The sequence below is a fragment of the Hypanus sabinus genome, chromosome 2 (assembly GCF_030144855.1).
Source record: "Hypanus sabinus isolate sHypSab1 chromosome 2, sHypSab1.hap1, whole genome shotgun sequence".
In the NCBI taxonomy this organism is placed as follows: domain Eukaryota; kingdom Metazoa; phylum Chordata; class Chondrichthyes; order Myliobatiformes; family Dasyatidae; genus Hypanus; species Hypanus sabinus.
In genome coordinates, this window is record NC_082707.1 from 53371468 (window position 1) to 53391581 (window position 20114).

General features: G+C 38.2%; 1 protein-coding gene across 1 annotated transcript in view; it reads right to left on the reverse strand.

Moving 5' to 3' along the window:
* The window catches only part of si:ch211-51h4.2 (uncharacterized), a 422439-nt gene that overhangs the window by 246647 nt on the left and 155678 nt on the right, over positions 1-20114 (reverse strand). Inside the window, exon 8 of the mRNA XM_059946111.1 lies at positions 11512-11635. Within this exon, the coding sequence (XP_059802094.1) occupies positions 11512-11635 (124 nt within the window). The remainder of the gene's footprint in view (positions 1-11511; positions 11636-20114) is intronic.

Consider the following 20114-nt stretch of genomic DNA (forward strand, 5'->3'; position numbering starts at 1 on the left):
TTACTGAGTTTTTAAGGTACTCTGCTAGCTTCTTATTCAATCTTATTGTAATGTTGACATTATCAAAGAAAGAGAAACCATGGTGCTGGAGTAAATCTCAGCAATAATATTCATAGAAGACTGAGCAGCAGGCTGTTTTCATACATTGTAATTGTCAGCCATGCATTCGAATTGGCAACCATGTCTGTAGAACAGTGATCAGTCACATCAGGAATAGCAGACTTGAGAGGCCATCTTCATCTGCATTGTTCCAGTGCTGTTAAAAACATGGTTTTCTCCACTGTAGCAGGCTTTTAACTATATGTTGATGTAATCTACTTCCTCCTTCCTAATATGTTCTTTCTTGCCACCATAGACTTTTTGAGATTTATGAAAAGCTAATTCATTTTCAGTGGACTGGCAAAAGACATGATAGGAACAGGTAATCACTGTAGATCAGATATTGAGCCTCAGAACTCATGTAAATAAGATGTGATCTGTAGATATTTTATTGGCAGCCAGGGGAGCACATTCAGTATTTTATGTTGGTGGTCTCACTCTTTAAATACTGCTTATAGAATACACAAAGGACACCCACCAATGGGGCCTCAGGAGGAAAAGGGATAGTGAAGGAAGCAATGTGAAAGTAGGTGGCCAGGTGGGAGCCAAGAGAAGCATTGTTGCATCTGACAGCAATACAATTAGATAAATATACTTCCATGATAAACATCTACTAGGCCCCTGTCACAACATATCTAAACATGAACACCTTGAATGCCACCAGAGTGGCGCACATGCTTAATTTGAGGCTGTGTAATTCTCAACACACAAGGTAGATCCCAATTTGCAATGGAAAAAAATGGCCAGTCTAATGACACAGCTCAACTTGACATTAATTAGTATGCTGTTTAGAATTTGATTCTAGGCATTTTGCAGACTTGAATTATTTCTAAATTATGAGGTGTTATATTACCTTAATCATTTCCTCAGAGTTCTGACCTTAAATTTGAGTCTTAAATATTCATAGATACGTATGAAATTACATGCTCAATGTTGGGAATATGGTACAGAAGGAATGGTTATAGAAAAGTAATTTTACGTCTATTATTTTCTTAGGCATGTTTCCAGTGCCTCCTTTGGCTAGTTATAAAGGCTTTAACAAACAGTCTTTCGGGAAGCGGGGATCTCTCAGTAAGTATTTTTCTTTTTTACATTTCTTTTCATTTGGTGGGAAGTGATAGTTTGAATCAGGCTGGTGCGGCAAATGTTCAAAGAATATTTCTGCTGACTTGCTGCTTGCTTTGGGCACAAGACCAATTACTACTCTTAGTTATTTCATCATTCTAGCAAGTCAGGGCAATCAAAAATAAGTAATTTCTCTTGTTGTCCAATTAGGTCAGGTCAGCAGCAAGGAAATGAAGCCAAGTTTTCGACCAAGTTGCTTTCAGTGTCTCTGAACATGCCATTTTTTTGATGGATGATAGCCACAGTATCCCAACAGCAGATGGTACACGTTTCTCTCTGGTGACCCTATGCTCTTTGCTTGGCACTCATGCCAAAACTTGAAGGGCAGTCAGATAATCCAGTTATCCTGTATTTTTAATGCAAATAAATGAGCTTTCAGGAAAACAAAGCACAAGGGTTGGACAGGTCTATTATAGTAATGAAGAGGTTCACTAGCATGCATTTCACACCTAGATTTGGGAGACAACAGAGATAAGTAATGACAATTGAAGTTGAAACCTTCTGTGTTGCCTATTTGGCTTAGGTCCTTCACTTGAATCTGTACACCAGTATTTAGCAACTTGCTATAACATTAGGGATTAGTCATGCCTGACAATGATGTAGTGCTATGATATGCCATGGAGAGAGTTAGCTGCTTCACAATGTCCTGGACACTTTGATTACATATATTTTATATTAGAGCAGCCTACTTCCACAGGGAGGTTATGGTGAAGTGTTAATAGAGATTAGCAGATTGCAAACCCTATTATATTCACCAGGAAGCATAAATAAGTTTCAAGATCAAGTTTCAAGTTTCATTATCGTTCAACCATACACCATACATGAACATAGCCAAACAAAACAGTGTTCTTCTGGGACCAAAATGCAAAACACATTACCAACAGCACCCAGCACATTTCATATAGCACATCACACAAATAGCACATGTGGTTATGATTTCAGAAAAACACATAGTCACCATGTGAAAAATATCTAGCCCAACTCCTCAAGTTGTCCTGGTCCAGCTTGATATTCCACTGACTAACAGAGCAATGCAGGGGTCAGCTCCCAATTCAGGACAGAATTCAGTGACACACAGCCAGATCCAGCATCTAAGGCATGTGGATCTTGTCAGTGCAACAACTGAGGCAACATAGCTCCCTCACCATCAATCTCCCCAATGAATCAGTGAACCAGGCTTGCCGTATTCTATGTTCTCAATGTCTGACGGAGTCTTGTGATCACAATAAAACAGCCTAAGACAATAATTTGCATCTTATTTTGGGATCGTGCACCATCTTAGCACGGCAGTCTGCAATGAAAAAAAATGTTCCATTTCTGTCAAACACTTTTCAATAGTTTTATTGCACTTTTAATCACTACACTGCACATGATTTATATTTCCAAACAAAAGAAAATAGTAGTATTGGCTGTGTGTAACCTTTGGTGATCATATCAAGACACACTGCTTATTTTTAGATAATTGCTTCATGTTCTTTGAACAGTTGTCTAATAAATATAATTTGCCTAGAGCCCATTTTTTACAGATATTTATAAATGAGAAACTTTTTGAATAATATGTTACAGTCCTTTCTGAATTCATGCCCAATTGACATTACGGAAAAAATTCTAGGTTTAAATCCCTATCAGAAGGGTTTAATAGCCATCATTTATAATATGATCATGAAAATACAGCCAGGGATGTCAGATAAAATTAAGAATGAATGGTAAAAAGAATTTCAATGTCCCTTACCTATAGAGCAATGGGAGAAAATTTTACAGTTAGTTAACTCCTCTTCTATTTGTGCCAAACATGTCCCTTATACAATTCAAGGTGGTACATAGGGGCCATATGCCTAAGGACAAACTTGCTCGATTTTATTCTCACGTTAATCCAATCTGTGATAGATGCCATTCTGAAGTAGCCTCTTTGACCCACATGTTTTGGTCTTGCCCTTGCTTGCAAAAATACTGGAAAGATATTTTTGGTATCATTTCAACAGTTTTGAGTATTAACTTGCAACCTCATCCTATGACTGCAATTTTTGGCTTACCAATGGTGGGTAACAGTTGTTTATCCCCCTTAGCTCTGCGGATGATTGCATTTGTCACACTAATGGCTAGAAGATCCATTCTACTGAACTGGAAAGAAATTAATCCCCCAACTACATTTCAATGTTTTTCCCAAACTATATCTTGTTTGTGTTTAGAAAAAATCGTGTCATTTTTTGACCCTTTGGTCAAATTTGAAGAAACCTGGAGACCATTTATTCAACATTTTCATATGAGCTAAACTGACCTTTCCTGAACCTTTTTCCCCTTTAGTTATTTGGATGGAGATGCGGAGTTATCAACACTACTGTGTATACCTGATATGATACAATAGCCTATGTCGGTTAGGTTAGCTGTTTTTTTGTTGTTTTTTTTTCTACTTTTTGTAATACAGTATGAGTTTGGGAGGTTATTATATCTGTGTTATTAACTGTTTGTATTTGCATTCCAGCCTTTTTAATTATGTACTCTCAAGCTCTCTGTATTTGCTGTTCTTCTTATGTTTTGTTTGAAAATTAATAAAAAAATTTAAAAAGAAAGAAAGACACACTGAGGGCAGGTTGATGAAATGAGCACAGTTGGGTAAACTGAGGATTTGTGTAACTATGAAATAAGCAAAAGTGAGTAAGCAGTTTGAACACAGAACATAGACCAGAACAGCATAGGTTTAGGGTGCCAGGGCACGAATCAAGTAGCAGCAGTACTCTCAATGGATAGAATTAAATATTCCCGTTTCAGCCTGATGCAGCTAGAAAACACAACTGCTTCCAAGGTCAGTACAGACAACAAAGATGTCCTAATGTGTTTAAACGAACGATCGCTGCTTAAAACTGATGGAAACACCACCAATTGTAGTCAGAAGCGCACACAGAGGACACTTCAGAGGAAGCACAGTTGCAGATCGGGGTTACAAGTGCGCATTAGGAAACGGAGTTTTAAATTCCCTCTACCGACTGTCTTGCTGCCAGATGTGCAGTCTCTGACGAACAAAATCGATGACCTCAGAGATCGGGTGCTGAATCAGAGGGACATTAGGACCGCATGTGTCCTTTCTTTCACGGAATCCTGGTTAACCCCTTCTGTACCAGATGCAGCAATCTATCTTGATCAACGAGTTTACTATATACATCAGGATATATCTATAGAGTCTCTCAAAAGCAGAGGTGAAGGAGTGTGCCTCATGATCGACTCTTCTTGGTACACAAATATATCAGTGCTGTCCCAATTCTGCTCACTAGACCTGGAATATCTGGCAGTAAAGTGCTGTCCTTTTTCCCTACCATGGGAGATTTCTGGGATCATTTTGGTAGCAGTTTACATTCCACCTCAGGCCAATGTCAAACAGGCTTTAGATTATCTGAGCAGTGGGATCAACATATATGAAACAGCACATACTAATGCCTTCACTATTGTTTTGGGAGATTTTAACTAGGTCAGTTTGAAAAAAATCACTAAGCAACTACCATCAAAAATACCAGAGGAAAAAACACACTGGATCATTGCTACACCACCATCAAGAATGCCTACCATCCTATTCCACACCCTCACTTTGGGAAGTCTGATCACCTGGCTGTACTTCTACTCTCTAAGTATAGGCAGAGACTGAAGACTGCAGCACTAGCAGTGAGGACCAAGAAGGTTTGGACAAAGGAAGCACAGGAGCACCTACAGGACTGTGTTGAATCAGTGAACTGGACTGTATTCAGGGATTCATCTTCGAACCGGGATGAGTATGCTGCAGTTGTTCCCGACTTCATTAAAACCCGTGTGGATGAGTGTGTGTCCACAAAGACTGACTGTACATTCCCAAACCAACAGCCATGGAAGAACCAGGAGGTACATCGTCTGCTGAAGGCGAGATCTGTGGCACTCAAATCTGACGACCCAGGCCTGTACCAGAGGTTCCATTGGTAGAATTTATAATTTATTTTTACTACAAAAAAGAACCTCTCACTAAAGATTAAACAGGATTGGGAGAGAGAACTTAATATGATCTTTGTTAATGAAGATTGGTTGAGAGTTTTGAAAAAGGTAAATTCTTCTTCAATATGTGCCATTCACTGTTTAATTCAAATTAAAATTGTTCACCGTTATTATTTAACAAAGGAGAGATGATGCAAAATATTTCCTAGCATAGACAATTACTGTGACAGGTGTAAAACTGAAGTAGCTACTTTGTCTCATATGTTCTGGTCATGTCCTTCATTAAAATCTTTTTGGAAATCTTTATTTTCTGCAATTTCTAAAGCTCTGAAAATTAATTTACAACGTAAGAGATTGACTGTTCTATTTGGAATAGTTCCACATCATATTCAGGGTATTTCATCTTCAGATCAACATATAATTGCATTTGTTACATTGTTGGTAAGAAGGGCTATTTTATTAAAATGGAAAGATACCTCTGTCCCTACATTAATTGAATGGTTTTCTCAAGTAATGTTATGTCTCAGTTTGGAAAAAATTAGTACAACTTTTGATCCTTGATTCAACTTTGAGAGAAGATGGGGCTCTTTTGCCAAATATTATCATTTAATTTGAATTATTTTATATGGTTTCCTTCCAATCTTATTCTATATAAACATGAATTGACGGTTGATGATTCTTTTTCTTTATATATATAGATGATGGTAAGACATATTGCTCAGGGTGTTGATTCCTAATGGGTATTTTTTAAGTTAGTTGGAGTTCTCTTTTTTTCCCCTTATATAAAAAACAAAAGAAAATTTAAAAATAAATAAATAGATAGAAAGTGGAGAGAGTGAGCAGTTCCAAGTTCCTGGGTGTCAAGATCGCTGAGGATCTAACCTGGTCCCAACATACTAATGCAGTTATAAAGAAGGCAAGACAGCAGCTATACTTCATTAGGAGTTTGTCAACAAATATACTCCAAAACCTCTGTAGTTATACTGTACAGGGTGTTCTGACAGGCTGCATCATTGTCTGGTATGAAGGGGCTACTGCATAGGACTAAAGGAAGCTGCAAAAGGTTGTAAATCTAGTCAGCTCCATCTTGGGTACGAGCCTTCAAAGTACCCAGGACATCTTCAAGGAGTGGTGTCTAAGAAATGCAGTGTCCATTATTAAGGATCTCCAGCACCCAGGACATGCCCTTTTCTCACTGTTACCATCAGGTAGGAGGTACAGAAGCCTGAAGGCACACACTCAGTGATTCAGGAACAGCTTCTTCCCCTCTGCCATCCAATTCCTAAATGGACATTGAATCTTTGGACACCACCTCACTTTTTAAAAAATATACAGCATTTCTGTTTTTGCACATTTTAAAAAATCTATTCAATACATGTAATTGATTTACCTGTTTATTTATTATTATTTTTATTTTATTTATTATATTTTTCTCTGCTAGAATATGTATTGCATTGAACTGCTGCTGCTAAGTTAACAAATTTTACATCACGTGCCGGTGATAATAAACCTGATTCTGATTCTTCAGCCCACATTGTTGTGTTAAACTAGTGGAATCAATAATCAAATACCCAACTAAACTAATCACTTCTGCCTACACGGTGTCCATATCCTTCCATTCCCTGTAAGAGTCTCTTGAACACCCATATAATATTTGCCTTCACCACCTCCACAGGCATGCAATCAATATACACTCTCTCTTTAAAATGCTTGCTCTGCACACCTCCTTTGATCTTATCCCCTTTCACCTTAAATGCATGCTTTCTGGTTTGAGAATTTCAGCCCTGGGAAAAGATACTGCCAGTATACTCAGCCTATACATCTGATAGCCTTACAAATTTCTATCAGATCTCTCTCAGCCTCTGCTCCAGAGAAAACAATTCACATTTGTCTAACCTCTCCTTATGTTTGTTTATCAACTTCATTTCATTGGCTTTTAAAAAAAATGGATTTCAATTGATTTTCTACTCAAGATATGAGGGGTCATCAGGAAATACTCATTATATCTTTTTACGTGTCTAGTTAACAGAAATGAAATGAAACAGTATTTGACCTACCCTTCATGTGGGAAATCAGGGATACTTCCAGTGTCCCTGATGACAACGTGTGCAGGAAGTGTGTTCAACTGCAGCTTCTGGCAGACCGCATTGAGCGTCTGGAGCTGCAATTGGATTCATATTGGAGCATCCGCGATGCTGAGAAAGTCGTGAATAGCATGTTCAGTGAGTTGTCCACACCACAGGTAAAGGCTACACAAGCAGAAAGGGAAGGGGTGGCCACTAGACAGCGTAGCAGTAGGCAGGTAGTGCAGGAGTCCCCTGAGGTCATCTCCCTCCTAAACAGATATACTGTTTTGGATACTGTTGGGGGAGATGTCTCATCAGGGGAAGGCAGCAGCAGCCGAGTTCATTGCACCATGGGCGGCTCTGCGGCACAGGAGGGCAGGAAAAGGAGTGGGAGAGCTATAGTGATAGGGAATTCGATTGTAAGAGGAATAGATAGGCGTTTCTGAGGCCGCAAACGAGACTCCAGGATGATATGTTGCCTCCCTGGTGCAAGGGTCAAGGATGTCTCTGAGCGGCTGCAGGACATTCTGGAATGGGAGGGTGAACAGCCAGTGGTCGTGGTGCACATAGGTACCAACGATATAGGTAAAAAGTGGGATGAGGTCCTACAAGGTGAATTTAGGGAGTTAGGAGATAAACTAAAAAGTAGGACCACAAAGGTAATAATCTCTGGATTACTACCAGTGCCACGTGCTAGTCAGAGTAGAAATAGGAGGATATTTCAGATGAATATGTGGCTTGAAAAATGGTGCAAGGGGGAGGGATTCAAATTTCTGGGGCATTGGAACCAGTTCTGGGGGAGGTGGGACCAGTATAAACAGGACGGTCTGCACCTGGGCTGGACTGGAACCAATGGTCTAGGGGGAGCGTTTGCTACTGCTGTTCAGGAGGCTTTAAACTAATGTGGCAGGGGGATGGGAACAAGTGCAGAAAGACAGAGGGGTGTAAAATGAGGGTAGAAGCAAAAAGTAGTAAGGTGAAAAGTAAAAGTGGCAGGCAGGTAAATCCAGGGCAAAAAGCAAAAAGGGCCACTTTTCAACATAATTGTTTAAGGGCTAAGAGTGTTGTAAAAACAAGCCTGAAGGCTTTGTGTGTCAATGCAAGGAGCATTCGTAACAAGGTGGATGAATTGAATGTGCAGATAGTTATTAATGAATATGATATAGTTGGGATCACAGAGACATGGCTCCAGGGTGACCAAGGATGGGAGCTCAACATCCAGGGGTATTCAATATTCAGGAGGGATAGACAGGAAAGAAAAGGAGGTGGGGTAGCATTGCTGGTTAGAGAAGAGATTAACGCAATAGAAAGGAAGGACATTAGCCTGGAGGATTTGGAATCGATAGGGGTAGAACTACATAACACTAAGGGACAGAAAACGCTGGTGGGAGTTGTGTACAGGCCACCTAACAGTAGTAGTGAGGTTGGGGATGGCACTAAACAGGAAATTAGAAATGCGTGCAAAAAAGGAACAGTAGTTATAATGGGTGACTTCAATCTACATATCGATTGGCTGAACCAAATTGATAAGGGTGCTGAGGAAGAGGATTTCTTGGAATGTATGCGGGATGGTTTTCTGAACCAACATGTCGAGGAACCAACTAGAGAGCAGGGTATTCTAGATTGGGTATTGAGCAATGAGGAAGGGTTAGTTAGCAATCTTGTCGTGTGAGGCCCCTTGGGTAAGAGTGACCATAATATTGTGGAATTCTTCATTAAGATGGAGCGTGACATAGTTAATTCAGAAACAAAGGTTCTGAACTTAAAGAAGGGTAACTTTGAAGGTATGAGCTGAGAATTAGCTAAGATAGACTGGCAAATGACACTTAAAGGGTTGACGGTGGATATGCAATGGCAAGCATTCAAAGATCACATGGATGAACTACAACAATTGTTCATCCCAGTTTGGCAAAAGAATAAAGCAGGGAAGGTAGTGCACCCGTGGCTGACAAGGGAAATTAGGGATCGTATCAAGTCCAAAGAAGAAACATATAAATTAGCAAAAAAAAAAGCAGTACACCTGAGGACTGGGAGAAATTCAGAGACCAGCAGAGGAAGACAAAGGGCTTAATTAGGAAAGGGAAAAAAGATTATGAGAGACAGCTGGCAGGGAACATAAAAACTGACTGTAAAAGCTTTTATAGATACGTGAAAAGAAAAAGATTGGTCAAGACAAATGTAGGTCCCTTACAGTCAGAAACAGGTGAATTAACCATAGGGAATAAAGACATGGCAGACCAATTGAATAACTACTTTGGTTCTGTCTTCACTAAGGAGGACATAAATAATCTTCCAGCAATAGTAAGGGACCGAGGGTCTAGTGAGATGGAGGAACTGAGGGAAATACATGTTAGTAGGGAAGTGGTGTTAGGTAAATTGAAGGGATTAAAGGCAGATAAATCCCCAGGGCCAGATGGTCTGCATCCCAGAGTGCTTAAGGAAGTAGCCCAAGAAATAGTGGATGCATTAGTGATAATTTTTCAAAACTCCTTAGATTCTGGATTAGTTCCTGAGTATTGGAGGGTGGCTAATGTAACCCGACTTTTTTAAAAAGGAGGGAGAGAGAAACCAAGGAATTATAGACCTGTTAGTCTGACATCGGTAGTGGGGAAAATGGTAGAGTTGGTTATCAAAGATGTACAACAGCACATTTGGAAAGAGGTGAAATCATCGGACAAAGTCAGCATGGATTTGTGAAAGGAAAGTCATGTCTGATGAATCTTATAGAATTTTTTGAAAATGTAACTAGTAGAGTGGATAGGGGAGAGCCAGTGGATGTGGTATATTTAGATTTTCAAAAGGCTTTTGACAAGGTCCCACACAGGAGATTAGTGTGCACACTTAAAGTGCACGGCATTAGGGGTATGGTATTGATGTGGATAGAGAATTGGTTGGCAGACAGGAAGCAAAGAGTGGGAGTAAACGAGACCTTTTCAGAATGGCAGGCAGTGACTAGTGGGATACTGCAAGGCTCAGTGCTGGGACCCCAGTTGTTTACAATATATATTAATGATTTAGGCGAGGGAATTAAATGCAGCATCTCCAAGTTTGCGGATGACACGAAGCTGGGCGGCGGTGTTAGCTGTGAGGAGGATGCTAGGAGGATGCAGGGTGACTTGGATAGGTTAGGTGAGTGGGCAAATTCATGGCAGATGCAATTTAATGTGGATAAATGTGAGGTTATCCACTTTGGTTGCAAGAACAGGAAAACAGATTATTATCTGAATGGTGGCCGATTAGGAAAAGGGGATGTGCAACGAGACCTGGGTGTCATTGTACACCAGTCATTGAAGGTGGGCATGCAGGTACAGCAGGCAGTGAAAATAGCAAATAGTATGTTGGCATTCATTGCAAAAGGATTTGAGTACAGGAGCAGGGAGGTTCTACTGAAGTTGTACAAGGCCTTGGTGAGACCACACCTAGAATATTGTGTGCAGTTTTGGTCCCCTAATCTGAGGAAAGACATTCTTGCCATAGAGGCAGTACAAAGAAGGTTCACCAGATTGATTCCTGGGATGGCAGGACTTTCATATGAAGAAAGACTGGATCGACTAGGCTTATACTCACTGGAATTTAGAAGATTGAGGGGGTATCTTATTGAAACGAATAAAATTCTAAAGGGATTGGACAGGCTAGATGCAGGAAGATTGTTTCCGATGTTGGGGAAGTCCAGAATGAGGAGTCACAGTTTAAGGATAAAGGGGAAGCCTTTTAGGACCGAGATGAGGAAAAACTTCTTCACACAGAGAGTGGTGAATCTGTGGAGTTCTCTGCCACAGGAAACAGTTGAGGCCGCTTCATTGGCAATTTTAAGAGGAAGTTAGATATGGCCCTTGTGGCTAAAGGGATCAGGGGGTATGGAGAGAAAGCATGTACAGGGTTCTGAGTTGGATGATCAACCATGATCATACTGAATGATGGTGCAGGCTTGAAGGGCTGAATGGCCTACTCCTGCACTTATTTTCTATGTTTCTATGTTTCAATGATAACCATATTTAAAAATAAATCCTATTTTATGTGTAAAACTGATATGTAGAGCAAATGAAGTAGGATGAGATGCCACATCATTAACACTTCTATGAAGGTACATTTCAAAATTTAGAGGGTAAGTGCAAAAAATAATGTTGTGAAGACTGAGATTCATTTGGTTTTGATTCCAATGCATGGAAACCTATGGAGGAAGTCCATTTAATGACACAAATGCTTTAAATTGTCTACTATGTACAATTAGACCAAACAGGGATAACTAACAGAAAACTGTACTCACTGTAATGATTAACAGAGTTCCTTTTGCCAGAGTCAAAATGGATGTGATTGGTTGTATAATCACTTGAGCCAAAATAATTCCAAAGGACAAAATCCATGTGAAAAATGGAATGACATATACATGCCTGGATTGAACAAAACATTTATATATGTTAGAACAATGCTACAGCAGTTAACACCATTTCCAGCTCACAGTCTCTAGTCTTCTACGTATAGTATTTCAAATTCTCATCTAAGTACTTCTTAAATGTATGAGAGAACCTGCCCCCAATATGGCATTGCAGATCCATGGCATCAAGATCCACATTTATGTTTTAAATAATCTAGTAATCAATGTTTTCCTTTGAGTTACAAAACATTACCATGCAAATTTAGTTTTTTCCCGCCTGGAAAGAAGACATGTTTAAATCAGTAAATGAAACCCGAATACAGGTTTTAGATATTTTCACATAAAGTGTGATCAAGCTCATGACATAAAGGTCTTAAACTGAACACATGGCAAAGTTATAAATAAACCTACCAAACACTTGATATTATAATGTATAAGGATAAATTTTAGCAGGTCAAATAGACATTCTCAATGCATTTATTTTGTCAACTACACCTACTGCCACAATATGCTCAACTTCTTAATATGTCGACAAAGTACTGTATATAACAACACCATTTACATCATTCAATAGATAGCAAGTGAAATTGAGTGAAGTTATCCCCTCTGGTTTAAGTGCCTGATGGTTGAGGGGTATTAACTGTTCCTGAATCTGGTGGCGTGGATCCTGAGGTTCCTACGGCTCCTGTACATTCTTCCTGGTGGCAGCAATGAGAAGAGAGCATGGCCTGGATGGTGAGAGGCTCATGTTGTAGCAGCACTCAGTCAGATTTCAATTTTCAACAGTTTTTTTAAAAATCCAAAATGCCTTGGCGTTATTAATTGGGATTGTAGTAGCTTTGAAGCTATTTACTTGCCTTCAAGCTGGCTTAAAATGATCTCTTCATTTCAAATATGATCACTATTAAATAAAAGACCGAAAGCTTGTAACTTCAAAGGTGCTTTCTGCACATCTCAAAGCGCAACACAACAATAAATTAATATTAAATAAAATCACCTTTTTATATAAGCAAATGAAGTTAATTATTAAGAAGCAGTTGTTTAATCACATTACTTATAAAATTGTATATTACTGTAAGAATGCCAAGATAGATATCAACAATCCATTAACTTCATTGTGAACATACCAACTGTCGTAAAATTCAGCCACATTTTCTAAATACATTACTTTGTGCCAGCAACATTACATATCGTCTATCTAAGAATTATAGATGACCATTAGGGCATCAAATATTCTTTTCCAGCACACAATCTCTAGTCTTCTTAAATAAAATGACAAGTTTTATGGTGGTAACATGCTGGCAATTAAAGCACTACAATTGTGGAAAAAAAAACCTGAGAGTTTTAGAGCTGCATATTTTAAAAGCAAGTTTTAGCAATGTAAGCATAGAATTTAACCAACTAATTAAAAACAGACACATAAAGAGTAATTTGTATGTGGAAAATTGAAAATTGATAGAAATTTACTTGATTAAACCACTGTTCTGAATTCGTACATTTTGTCAAAACTAAAATACTGAAACACATAACCCATATGGACTGAAATAGAGGCAGGAAGAATAATATGAGACATTAATATATTTTCATGATAGAGAGTAACATAACAAATTGGATAGTACCTGTCAAATCCACAAGTTCTAAAATGTGAAGATCTGGGTAATAGAAGGATGGAAGTGTTACCACCTGAACAATCCTTAAAACACATAATAACCTGACTTAGAAATATGCTACTGCCCTTACATCATCACTGGATCTAAAAACTATTTCTCATTTAATATCACTTTTACAAGAGAATTTTAGGATGGGTATTTTCATTTTTTAAGCAATGTCTATATTCCATAGGTAAATAAAAGTTTTCAAATCTAGCAGCTATTCAAAGATTAAAGTGATTAGGTTTAGGTTGCCATTTGACAATACGCTTACATACCCTGTGAATAACTTGAACATAAGTCTTTTTCATTACAAGACTGTTAATTTTTCATAATAATTTTACCACATAATAGGGACCAATCATTTTCTTTTTCACCAACAATCTTTCTAACAGTACTGAGTGTTTTAGACAGAAGAAATTAAATAAAAACTTGATCCACACAAAATTCATTTGAAACTTATCAGGTCAATGTAAAGGATGTTTCAAAATGAAGAAATGTTTTATACTGCCATTAAGCCATTTTAATGTAGCATTGTAGTAAATACAAACTCACTATTCACATAAATATTCAAAACAAAATGTATTCAAATTGAACACATATTTTTGAAAAGTAAAATTCTGCTTGCTAATCTTCAAGAGATATCAACTTCTGCCTGAGAACCAACTTGGATCCATTCCAATTTGCCTACCATCATGACAGATCAACAACAGATGCCACTTCACTGGCTCTGCAATCAATCCTGCAATGCAAAGATGCTTACATCAGAATGATTTTCATTGACTACAGCTCAGCATTCAAAACTATTATCTCCTCAAAACTAATCAATAATCTTCAAGTCCTGGGCCTCAGTACCTCCTTATACAACTGGTCCTCAATTTCCTCACTTGCAGACCCCAGTCAGTTCGGATTGGCAATAACATAATACAAGGATAAGTGAAGAGGTATCTAGTGCTGAGGAAGCAATAGGATTGCAGAAGGATTCAGATAAATTGGAAGAATGGGCAAAAAATGGCAGATGGAATATTGTTGGGGAAGTATGGTAATGCATTTTGGTAAAAGAAACAATAGTGAAGAGTATTATCTAAATGGGAGAAAATTCAAACATCAGCGGTGCAGAGAGTCCTCATGAGACTCCGAGAAGGTTAATTTACAGGTTGAGTCAGTGGTAAAGGAGGTAAATGCAATTTTGGCATTTATTAATTGGGAATAGAATATAAAAACAAGGAGATAATGCTGAGGCTTTATAATATACTAACCAGGCCACAATTGGAGTATTTGGGTCCCATATCTCAGAAAGGATGTGTTGTCATTGGAGAGAGTCCAGAAGAGGTTCACGAGGATGTTTCTCGGAATGAAGGGTCAACAGATGAGGAGCATTTGGCAGCTTTTGGCCTGTACTCACTGGAATTTAGAAGAATGCAGTGAGATCTCATCAACACCTACCAAATATTGAAAGGACTAGATAGAGTGGATGTGGAGAGGATGTTTCCTGTGGCAGGAGTATTCAGAACTAGAGGGCATGGCCTCAAAATTGAGGGATGACCTTTTAGAACAGAGGTAAGGAGGAATTTTTTTAGCGAGAGAGTAGTGAATCTGTGGAATGGTCTGCTGCAGATAGCGGTGGAGGCCAAGTCTGTGGGTATATTTAAAACAGAAGTTGATAGTTTCCTGGTCAGTCAGGGCATCAAAGGATATGGCAAGAAGGTAGGTGTACGGGGTTGAGTGGGATCTGGGATCAGCCATAATGGATGGCGGAGCAGACTCGATGGGCTGAATGGCTTAATTCTGCTCCTATGTTTTATGGGCTTATGGTCTTAACATTTTCTCCACAATCTTCCTCAGCACAGGTGTACCACAAGGCTGTGTGCTTAGCCCCCTGCTCAACTCACTTTATGCTTAGGACTGCGAGGTTAACCACAACTCCAATGCGATATTTAAGTTTGCAGACGACGCTATTGTCGTTGGTGGACTCAAAGGTGGTGACAGCAACAACCTCCAACTCAATGTTTACTAATAAACTTAGTTTATTTTTGCACATTGCTTGTTGGCCATCTTTGTTGGGTGCAGTCTTTCATTGATCCTATTGTGTTTCTTGTATTTACTGTGAATGCCCACAAGAAAGTGAATCTCAAGGAGACATATTTGTACTTTGACAATAAATTTACTTTGAACTTTGAAAACTTTGAAAAGCATGACAACACATTTATTTTATAGTGAAGAAGCACCTTCAATTTGTACTTCTGCTTGCCCTAGCAAGATTAAAAAAGCTCATTGATTTTCTATTCATCTACTTCAAATTAAGTTCAATGTAGCCTTTTCAACAATCTGACCTGATTTCTGAACTTGTCAATAAGTTAAATCCCTGATTTATGACCCATACATTAAATTTTGTAATAAGTCTCTTCAGTTTTATATGCTTCTGCTTCCCTGGTTTATCTACTGACTCCACTCTGGGACACTAAGAATTCTGCAAGACTTAGATATAAATATATAATTGAAAAGTTACAAAAATAGTTTAATTAAATACAAACACTAAGTTTACACTATGTTCCTAAGCTGCACCACATAATAAGTTAAATAACTTAAATAATAAGTTGATAAAGTTTCAAGCATAACATAAATTACCCGAAGTTACTCAGCATGTGCGGTGTAATGGCAGAGTGTGAAACCAAGATCAGATCCAATACTCGATTAAAGCATCGAGCAAGGCTGAGATCACTGAGGAGATGAGTGGAAGATGAGCGGGTGTTTAGTGCAGTGTGCCTGCGTTTGACCGGTCTCTCCTGCCCACTTGATGCTGCCAGAGGAAGGTGCAGGAGCCTTGGGTCCTGGGCAAGGTTTGAATGGCACAGTTTATGGATTGTTCTCATTTTATAGAACTCTGAAGTTCAGGTTATATGGCTTTCTAGTTTCTAGTTGGTCCTTTTCTATTGCCATTTTGTGTGATTTTCCTCGGGGCAGACTGGTTCTGCAGCCTGCAGTCCAAGAATGACACAACACTAAATTAACTGAACTGAACTAAATTGAACATTCCTAGACTGTTTCAAGGACTCAGTGGTTTGATGTCTAATATTCTGCTATTTGCTTGTTTTTGCTGTTTGCTTGATGTGTTCTTTTATGTGTTGGGTGTTTGATGTTTTCTTTGAATAGACTCCATGGTGTTTGTTTTGAGGCTGCTTACAAGAAAACTAATCTCAAAAGTTGTATACAACATACATACTTTGATAATAAATGTACTCTTGAGTCTTTGAACAGAGAAGCTTTAACTAAGGATAAAGGAAGACATCACAGAGGCACCTACATAGAGAAATTCATGACTGGAGCAAACATAACAAAGGTGAATGAACTAGGAATGGAATGGAGACCTTACAAAAGCTCTCCAGGTTGTGAAGTATAGATAACGATGAGATACTTGGGGCTTGTTTGCTGCTAATCCCTCTTGAGATTGCAACAGATATCCAGAAAAGTGAAGTGAATAGCCAGAGACAGATCACTTGAGGGAGAGGACCAGTGGAAATTGGTAGACGAAAAGATATTTTTGAAGATTTTTCTGTCAACTTTATTTGCTTTCTCTAAACCAACATGCAGCTTTGGGAAATCATATGAGCCCATGCCTCACTGGTCCTTTTCTGTGATAAGCGGAACAGTCCTCATTTGAATTCTGCTCAGGATCCCTGCCTCAATTCTTACTCCAATAAACTGATAACTGTACTGGTACTGTTTCTCACATTCACACAGAACAGGAAAATCCCATTACTTTTGCTGTCAATTTCCATCTGCCATTGTTCTGCCAATCTTAGCCAACCCAATCATATCAACCAGTCGTCTAAACAACCCTCCCCAACATCAATACCACCGCCAATTTTTGTTTCATTTGCTAACTTATTAATTGTGCCTTCTATTGTTACATCAAAATTATTAGTTTAATAACAATTGCCCCAATACCAATTTCAAAGGCACATCACTGGTCACAAGGAAAATATTATTCTCGTAAACCACAAAGAACAAGACTGTACCATCACCTTTAGCTCTGTACCTCCAAGACAATTCTGGAACTAACTTGATAACTTGCTCCAGATTCCATGGGCTCTAACCTGTTGTCCCAAATTACACCTGACAGAAGGCCTGAACTACATCAAATGCACATTTCTCACCTACACACAGTGCCACCTCATTAAAAATTAAATCAGGTTGCTCAGGCAGGATTTTACCCTAACAAGGCCATGCTGACTACTGCTGATAAATCTTGTCCTTCAAAACATCCTCGCTGATGTTAGGCCCAGAAACCTGTACTTATCTGGCTTATCTCTGCTGCCCTTCTTGATTAAGGGTACCACTTCCTGAAAGGGTCATGGAAGCAGTTCAATGGGGCAAGTGCCCAACTATTACTCTGAATTTGCAAGTTCATATGTGTCTGTGGCATGAGTGGTCACTTTCAAATATCTCCTTATGTGGCTTAAGGTCAAATATAGCACTATAAACACCTTGGGGTATTTTAACATTTTAAAAAACAGCATGTGAATACAAGCTACTGTTGCTGCCCAATTTAAGTATGTGATTTTAGATTCTTTTTCTACTTGTATATAAATGTAGTGGGAGCTGTTTTCTGGATACTGGTTGAAAGGATCTCACACATAAATAGTTGCACAGAGGGAAAATATAAGAGATTCTACATTGTAAATTTTATGTCATTCATTACTGCAATCCACGTATATGTAAGTGGCATCAACAGTATATTTAGTTGACTATCATCATCTTGAGTCTCCTCCAATCCTCCATGCAGTTGATTGTTTGCCTCCAAAAATTAGGCTCTGCCTACATCTCTCAAATGTGCAAATCCTCCAGCTGCAAATAGAAATTAAGGTGCAGCATATTTTAGTTGTATTTATACTTTAGTATATATAATTGCAATTTTTTCAACACTAAGAAAATATTTTCCTCACTGAGACTGGCTCTGTATTTTCAGATCGACTCAATGCATTTTTATGGTATCAGTATAAATCATATTAAAAATTCAAGTTTCCTTACTGTAGGCTGTTAAACATGCTGAGCTTGATCTGCATGAATTATGGTTATATATTCTCAAATTTAAAATTTCAGGCTCAAAGGAACAGATTAATGTAGATGCAGCATTTTCTTGGGCTCACATTGTTTACTCTGCTTTTTTCTTATCCCTTTGATGCTCAAAATTTATACGCAATCATTATGCTATTGATCTTTCCAGACTTCAGATGAAAATAATTTCCCAGAAACCTGACAAAATATATATTGAAAAGGGGAATCATGTTCTACCAGTTTGATAATTCAAAGTATTGGTACAAATTAATGTATTATATATCACAGGAGAAAATATGCTTTGGGAATTCACATCTCAGAGTACTTCCTTGTTCAGTTCTTTAAGATTTATTGCATTCAATATGAAAAATAGAATGAAAATCAGCAATGGACTTTAGTATGAAATACTGTAATTGAAGTATAGTTGAAGTGCCTTAGTTAGGTATAAATTGGATATTATATTTATGGATCAAATAGTTAACTTATTACAATAGTACTAATATATAATGCACACAGAATCCTAGTAAAACAAATTATTCTGCATTATTTTCCTAAGGTGTTTATGACTGTAGATCAATTTTACACCTTGGCTATTGTGTACATCGTTTTGGGGCTGTTTTATGCCAGAAATAAAGCATTCAGGCTATCAAAATTCCTGCTGAATCGCTCAGTTCCTAATAAGCACTAAGTCGTACATTCAGATTAAATGAACTTTCAACAGCACGGTAAACTTTTGATGTTATGCAAACTAACTTGTAGGTCTTTGACCTTCAACACAATCTCTCTGCTTATTTCTTTACTCCAATTGTTGGTGATTAAATTTAATGACTTAAAACTTACGTTTGATTCCTTTAATCTTTTCTCAGAAGGTATTATGATCTCAAATCATCCCATCTCCTATCAACAGTAGCCCTTTAGCAATACAAATTTGAAAATATTTTGTGTCCCAAACAAAACTTATCATATGCTTTTCAGTTCTTCCTACTTACCTTGAATGCTACCTTTTTACACATAACCACTGGTTGAACGTCTCCCATTTCTGATGCAATTATCTTTTTAAGTTAAGATTCTTACAGGCATTCCACATACTCAAAAGCCTCAAGCAGCTGTCCTTGAAATGTTTATAACCATTAAAATTTGTCACTTCAATAAACATGACTAATACAAAACTTCACTCTATCACTCATTTCTAGCTCCATTCCTACAACAGCCTTCTAGTCACTGGTTTATTTTGGCTCTTGGTAATGTTGTGGCTTGCTTTTCAAAATCCTTATCTTCTTTATTCTACTTCCTCATTCAACAGCCTTTTCTGAACTTTTGATCATCTGCCTAAGTTTCTGTATTTATTTGCAAGATAATAAGCTATTCATCGAGGTCAGAAGCTGGGACAGTTCCTAACGATTGTATGACATTGTTGCAAAGGCTACCTCCATTAGGAAAGAGTGAAATCAAAATCTCACCCTTAACATTCAACAGCATTTTCATTGCTGAATCCCCCACTATATCACCCGTAGTCAGCCAGAAAATTACCTGCAGTAGAGTAGATACTCAGACTGTGGGTGCAAGCCCTGAATATTCTATAAATATATGACTACGCTTTGACTCCACAGTACCTGCCCATCATTTTTAAGTCAGAAGTTAGGACTGAGATGGAATAGAACAAAAAAGAGAAAACCAAAACATCATGGCCCTTAATTAATAGAAACATTAGGCCAGATTTTGCCAGCAATGACTTGCCTCCAACCACCTCAACCCCACCCAAACATAGTTGATCATGATGTGAAAAGC